The following is a 6,245-nucleotide window of genomic DNA, read 5'->3' on the forward strand; positions in this document are numbered from 1 at the left end:
CGCAAAGCAGGATCGAGGTGTTCCTTGCGCAGATCAATCACAAAGTTGGGGATTCCCGTATCGTGGGCGATGATCTCCCAGCTATCATCACGAGACGGCCGCACCTTCATTACCTGCATATCCTCGTCCCATTCGTGGGCGGCGGCCACGGTGCCAGTATGCGTGCCACATCCGAGGATTGCGACATTCTCGCGGCCAAAATTCTCTCGGATCAACTGACCGATATTGACCTCTTTGCGGCGCGTGCCCATGCTGGTATAGCGCGCATCGCCGCAGTGCGAGTTGTGCGCCCAGACGATGGCCTTGGCGTCAGCGGGCTTGTGCCGGAACAGCCGTCGCAGAGTGTCGAACATGTGCGTGTCGCGCAGTGTCCACGAGGAGGCGGAACTGTAGTACATGGCCTTGTAGTAGCGCTCCGCGTCGCGGACGACAAACGCGTTCTGCTCGCCGCTGTGGAACTCCTCCCCGTCGCGCACATCGTGCTGCGCGTATTGCAGCCGCTTGTCCAGCAGGTCGCGCAGCATCTGCAGCACCCCGCGCTCGCAGTCCTCCATCCCGCGGAGCGGAGGCCAGCCCGTACGCGGAGGGTTCGTCCAACCCAGGGGCTGGAGGCAGCCGTACCGGCGGCGAGCCTCGCTTGCCGGCGGCTGGGATCCACGCGGTCCAAGGTAATCGATTACGGCGCGGATGGACGCGCCCATGCTGTAGAGATCCAAGCCGTAGATCCCGGGCCTTCTTCTCGTCGGGCAGTTTGGAATTGCGGTCGCGCATCCACTCGGACGAGATCCTGCATCTCGCGGTTGCGCACATCCAGGTGGGAAACCCGTTGAAGGGCTCGGAGGTCGCGAGCCTTGCCACCAAATGCCCGCCTTAGGGCCGGGACGCTGGCGGACGTAGCGATCGATGGCCTCAGCGTCGGCCAGTCCGCCTCGAGGCCACCATCGTGTGCCCATGCTGCTCGATGAGCCGCTTGGTTATTCCCCGCGCGCGCGGCGTAGAATTCCGACGTGCCATGGCTACCGTCACCTAGTAGCACGACCTTGTAATTTCCGAAGTCATCAAAATGCGAGCCGAAGCTGGGGTCCGAGATGGGGGCAGCGGCTGGGCTGCCTCGGTGAAAAGTTGCTGGAGTTGCGCCATCATGGGCCGAGAGCGAGTAAATAATCGATGAACAAACTGCATTAATCAGTTCATTGTCGATGGCAAGGAGTCGGATATGCGCGCCTCGACTACTAAATACTCAAGATATTAATACTAGTGGTGGCCAGGCGGCGAATGAAATCACCTCCTCGTCAGCTCTCTATCATCATGACTTCACCGCAGCATATGGTACCAAAGAACCTCAAACAACGCATATTATATCGTGTAAACCCTGTAGATAATAAATCCAAATCTCTCGCAATAAGCAATGAATAGTCTCCGCAGAGTCTTTCCCATATTTAGATCTAAATCCCTATCAGCTAGAGTACTAACAATAACAACAAAAGCACAAAATCGCACCCTCTCAATGGCCACCCCCATAAGCAGCCCCTCCCCGCGCCTCGACCGCTTCCAACAAGCCGTCGAATCCCTCTACGGCAGCTTCTCCTCCATCCCAGACCCCGCCTGGACCCCCCCCCAAACTCCGGCGGCCACCGCGGCCGCTACCTCTGGACCGACGCCTTCGGCGTCCTCACCCTGATAACCATGCACCGCGAATACGAAAAGTCGCTCGCGAAAGCAGCCCAAGCGCCCGATGATCGGTACCTTGTCCTCGCGCGGCGGGTCGTGGAGACCGTGCACGAGGTGCTAGGCTCCACACGCGACGGCAAGGCACGGCTGCCCGGCGCGACGGCGGAGAACCCGCTCGGCGGCGGGCTGCGCATCGGGAAGATGGACGAGCGCGGCCCGGACGCGGACGGCCAGTACCACCATTACCTGACAGTGTGGATGTTTGCGCTGAACCGGCTGTCGCTGGCGACGGGGGATCCGGCGTACAACGAGCAGGCAGTGGCGCTGGCCAAGGCGATCCACCCGCCGTTCTTTGTGAACCGTGAGTCTGCGCGGCCGCGGATGGTCTGGAAGATGGCGATGGATTTGTCGGCGCCGCTGGTGGCTTCCGAGGGAAAATTTGGACCCCATTGATGGTACGTGGTGTTTCGGCTGCTGCAGGGGCGGCGAAGCAGCGTGGAGGGCGGTGCTGGCTGAGGGAATGCGGACTATAAGCGCGTGATGGAGCGGAAGGGCAGCATTTTTGTGTCGAGTGATCCACTGGACCTGGGGATGACGCTGTGGACGGCGCATTGGTTTCTCGGAGAAGGAGGACTGGGCGGCGAGGTTGCGGGGCGGTGCTTTGAGCAGATTTGTATTCTTGTCGTTGTTGCTTGGAGGATGAAGCTGATGGACACAGATGATCTGTTTGAGGTCAACCGCATACCTCGAGAACGACCAATATCAAGTACCGGCGTGGCGTTTCGCGAGTATTCAGGGACGTGTATGAGGCATCCAGTGCCAGGCGGAACAGACCAACTGAGAAGCGACCACACACGCAACGCGACCAACACAACAGCGGATCCGACCTCCAATGGTCGATCCGCTATAGCACCACACACAATCGCGGCCTGGGCATCGTACATGAGACAATGTCTCTCGCAACGACGTGACGCCGGACGGATACTGCGACCATCAGCGTCGGAGTCTGGTCAATGCGGCGCGCGTTGATTCCATGGAGGTGAGCAAACACAACAGCCAAACGAGACTGAGGAAACTGAACAGCAGGTGCAGCCTTTCGCAGCGGTGAAATCTGAGGTCCTGAGAACACGAGAAGTTCCAGAAAACAGTAGGCTGAGGCAAAGAGAATGCGTGAGTGTACACGGTTGCAGTTCAGAGTAGTACTACTGCCAATGCCACAGAATGAAACGAAGAAGATGTCCCTACTCGTACACAGAAAGTCTAGCATGCATACCTATCGTCGTTCTGTATACGTCCAGGAATTCCAACGATATCCCTCCAGCCGGCACATTCAACGCAAGACGTATACAACGTAGACCGTCCCAAGAGCAATCAGCAGCCCAGACCACTACGCATTAGCATGCATGACTCTCTTCCGGATAAGAAAACATACCTTTTCCAACCACGTGTGGAACCAAATCGAGGTCATGAACAGCATCCACCATCCCAAACCCACAACAGCCCCAACCAACCGTAAAGACCAAGTCCGCATCCAATTCCCCTGCTCATCCTCACTCTGAACTTGAACCTTCTCACCCTCACTCTGACCATCAACCTCCCCATCCACCTTCTTATCACCCTCCGCCCCCGCAGAAACGGCCCTCATTGCCCCGACAGCCTCAAAAACCAGCATCGACGTCGCAAGCACGAGCATACAACACCATGCCCACTCACATCATGGCCCCCGTCCACGACCCCCCAGCTGCCTTACAAGCCGCCGCCGTAAACATCTTCTCCAGACCCGCAGAAACCAGACCCCGCCTGCGCAACAGCCACCCGCCGGGTTTCCCGACGTCTCCGCCACAACGCGCTCGCATTTCCCGCCCGTAATCACAAAAACTGCGCGTCGATAATCGGGGGCCAAAGAACCATTGTGTGGCTAGGTAACCACACTAGCGTGGCCAGGCTGTATCGGAGGGCGGCCTGGGCGAGTCGGCGCGGTTGGTGTGCGGAAGGGGCACTGTAGGCGGGTTGAGAAACGAGCAGGGAGACGAAGGCGAGCGTGGTCCAGAGCCAGCCAACTTGACCAAAGTAGGAGATTGAAGATGTTATCCTTGCGAGCGAAGTAGTTGACCGGGTTTGGAGGGGAAAGGTTCACGTTGGCGGCCGATGGAGGGTGCCAGAGAGGCGGGACGCGCGTAACGGCTTTGTCGGGAGCCTCGGGCTGTGGGAGAAAGGATGGAAAAGACGCGATCCCACAAGTAAGGTCACTGGATACGATACCAGAAGAGCTGTCGTTTGGAGGCCGCAATTGTGGTGGTAGATGCAGTTGAAGGGGGTGATCGCTCTCGTGAAGCCATCTTGCTGGTCTATGTGTCTTGCGGTCGAAAATCTTTCGTTCTATTTTTTTTTCTGTGGCAGGACGAAACTGGAACTTGAAGGCAAGAAAGTGAAATGTTATACAATCAACGCTGAAGATAGGAACTAGTCCACAACATCATGTGTCCCCTATAATGCAGTGGTGGATGAAGAAAGATCTCTAGGATGACGTCGCGGTGTGTGTTCGGCGAAGTTCTTGGCTTGTGATGCTCACAACAACCGGACTGTGGCAGCTTATGTCATACAGGCCTTACCTCTAAAGTTAAGCTATCATACACCAAACATACTAAACGCAACTCCTACTCAGTTGAAGGTATGCAAGCCGCAAGAAGACCAAGGTATTTTCTCAGGGGAAATGCTAGTTCCAACGGAAGAGAGGATGCACTGCTGAAAAGACTGAACAGAAAGAGCAATAGCAGATTAAGAGCATGCTTTCCAAGAGTACAATGGACTCAACTGTACAATCACTCCATACCAGCAACCCGGAAAGAGAGATATTAGACACAAGGAACAGAATGATGTTATACCTAGTTTACCTCCAGGTCAGCGCATCTCCTAGGTAATCTACAACCATATACGAACCCTGATGCCCTCTCAGTATTCGCTCAGTCCCACTTCCGTAAGTACTCCAAGTGATTCACTATCCCATTCTTTGTGAAACTCCTGTAAGAACTATGGTAGTCACTTACCCCTATGTTTCAATTCACCACAGATAAAAAGGACACATGAATCATACGTGCATGATGATAAAGTGTTACTACCTCTATATCAAACTAATCTATTCTATTGCTGAACACGTGGCACTCTATAACCCTATCTCACCTGTATCTACAGCTACAGCTACAATCTACATCTACGTCTACGGAATACATTTACAACAATATGAACACTACTATCACTGGCAGTATGCAGCAGGCAGCAAGTAGAGTTCCAGGTTCACAGCTGAACAAACCGCCCAGCATGGTCCATCACTGAGCAAGATCAACACCAAGGCAGGGCTTCTGCCACCAGCTCATCCCCAGACTGAATCTGACTGCCGATCGTAGGAATGGAGGTCCACCTTTCTCTTCGGAACTGGCCATGTGCCACGAAACACTGAGTGTCAAGGAGGCCGACGAGAGAGCCGATGGCCGCGTGGAGCAGAGCGGGAATCCCATCCTGGTGATGACATGGCCGCTCCCGTTTCTGCTCTGGAAGCGGCTGTAAAGAAAGGTAAGGCTGCGCTCAGGACTCCTCGGTGTTTTCAACCAGATCCATGTCCCGACCGGAGATACGGACTGGGGGGACGCTATCAGTGGGACTGCTTGGACTTGGCCACGGCGCCGGCAAAATCGTCCCTCATCAATGCGATCATTGATGAGAAGGGGATGCTGGTAACGAACTGTTATGCGTTGCAGCCACCGAGGTTGCTTATAATGACGGCCCTCGGCGATACAAAGCGGAGGTTCACTTTATTCCAGCTTGAGGAGTGGAACCGAGAGCTAGAGATCATGTGCCATGAGATGCTGGACGAGAATCCGGATATAAACGCCATCAAGACTACCAGGGAGAAAATCAAGGCTGTGTATGCCGAACTCGATAACGGGAATATCGCAGATACCACGATGGGAAGGCTGCTTGGCCATCCGCGCATCGCGAAGCTGCTGGGATCTTCGTTCTTGATCGAGGAAGACGACCCTCGGATGCTTGCAGACAAGCTCAAGCCCTACATCGACAGCAAGAGCGGAAACAGCCCGAAAGGACGCAGGTCTTTGGCCGCTTATCAAGACAGTCCGTTTGTAGGTCAAAGCCCAGGCGCTATCAACCGGTGCGGTCCTGGTGGATCTTCCTGGCCTGTATGACTCAAAACGCTGCTCGTGTCGCTGTCGCAGACGACTATCTGAAGCGCTGTGCGGCCCACTGGATCGTGGCGCCCATAAACAGAGCTGTGGATGAATAAGATCGCCCAGTCGTTGGTCAACAAGCATCTCAAGTCGCAGATGATCTTCGATTGCATATGCGATAGTTTAACCTTCATCTGTACGAAGACCGATGACATTTCTGTCACTGAAGTCCAAATGTCTCTGGCGCTCAAAAGCCCGTCATTTGAATCTAGAGGAAGAGAGAAGGCTTCCGCTGATTTGTCGACCGAGGTGCCAAATCCTGGAAAAGAGTGCCCAACGAGTGTCTGAAGAGCTAATCCAGCATATTGAAAAAGACGAGGGCAAAATCACTCG

At 55.1% G+C, this 6,245-nt stretch overlaps 5 protein-coding genes across 5 annotated transcripts; 3 read left to right on the forward strand and 2 right to left on the reverse strand.

Annotated features, from left to right (window-relative positions):
* On the reverse strand, positions 1–1,105 carry P174DRAFT_446597 (uncharacterized protein; the record flags this gene model as incomplete). Its single annotated transcript, XM_024828607.1, has 2 exons — positions 1–605; positions 824–1,105. Coding segments are annotated over 2 exons (887 nt in total), but the record flags the coding sequence as incomplete, so codon positions are not given.
* A 581-nt stretch (positions 1,106–1,686) lies between these two features.
* On the forward strand, positions 1,687–2,124 carry P174DRAFT_436321 (uncharacterized protein; the record flags this gene model as incomplete). Its single annotated transcript, XM_024826008.1, has 1 exon — positions 1,687–2,124. One exon carries the CDS (start codon positions 1,687–1,689, stop codon positions 2,122–2,124), a length of 438 nt encoding a protein of 145 aa, XP_024676759.1.
* An 87-nt stretch (positions 2,125–2,211) lies between these two features.
* Positions 2,212–2,700, forward strand: P174DRAFT_426216 (uncharacterized protein; the record flags this gene model as incomplete). The annotated part of the gene is made up of 1 exon (XM_024825364.1): positions 2,212–2,700. One exon carries the CDS (start codon positions 2,212–2,214, stop codon positions 2,698–2,700), a length of 489 nt encoding a protein of 162 aa, XP_024676760.1.
* Positions 2,701–2,928: 228 nt separating this feature from the next.
* P174DRAFT_516643 (uncharacterized protein) lies at positions 2,929–4,010 on the reverse strand (the record flags this gene model as incomplete). The annotated part of the gene is made up of 5 exons (XM_024832366.1): positions 2,929–3,058; positions 3,104–3,379; positions 3,580–3,731; positions 3,809–3,874; positions 3,929–4,010. 5 exons carry the CDS (start codon positions 4,008–4,010, stop codon positions 3,002–3,004), a joined length of 633 nt encoding a protein of 210 aa, XP_024676761.1. The 3' UTR covers positions 2,929–3,001.
* Positions 4,011–4,880: 870 nt separating this feature from the next.
* On the forward strand, positions 4,881–5,776 carry P174DRAFT_446598 (uncharacterized protein; the record flags this gene model as incomplete). The annotated part of the gene is made up of 3 exons (XM_024828608.1): positions 4,881–5,241; positions 5,427–5,473; positions 5,496–5,776. Coding segments are annotated over exons 1-3 (371 nt in total), but the record flags the coding sequence as incomplete, so codon positions are not given.
* Positions 5,777–6,245: the final 469 nt, after the last annotated feature.

This window comes from Aspergillus novofumigatus, assembly GCF_002847465.1.
Source record: "Aspergillus novofumigatus IBT 16806 chromosome Unknown P174scaffold_54, whole genome shotgun sequence".
NCBI lineage: Eukaryota > Fungi > Ascomycota > Eurotiomycetes > Eurotiales > Aspergillaceae > Aspergillus > Aspergillus novofumigatus.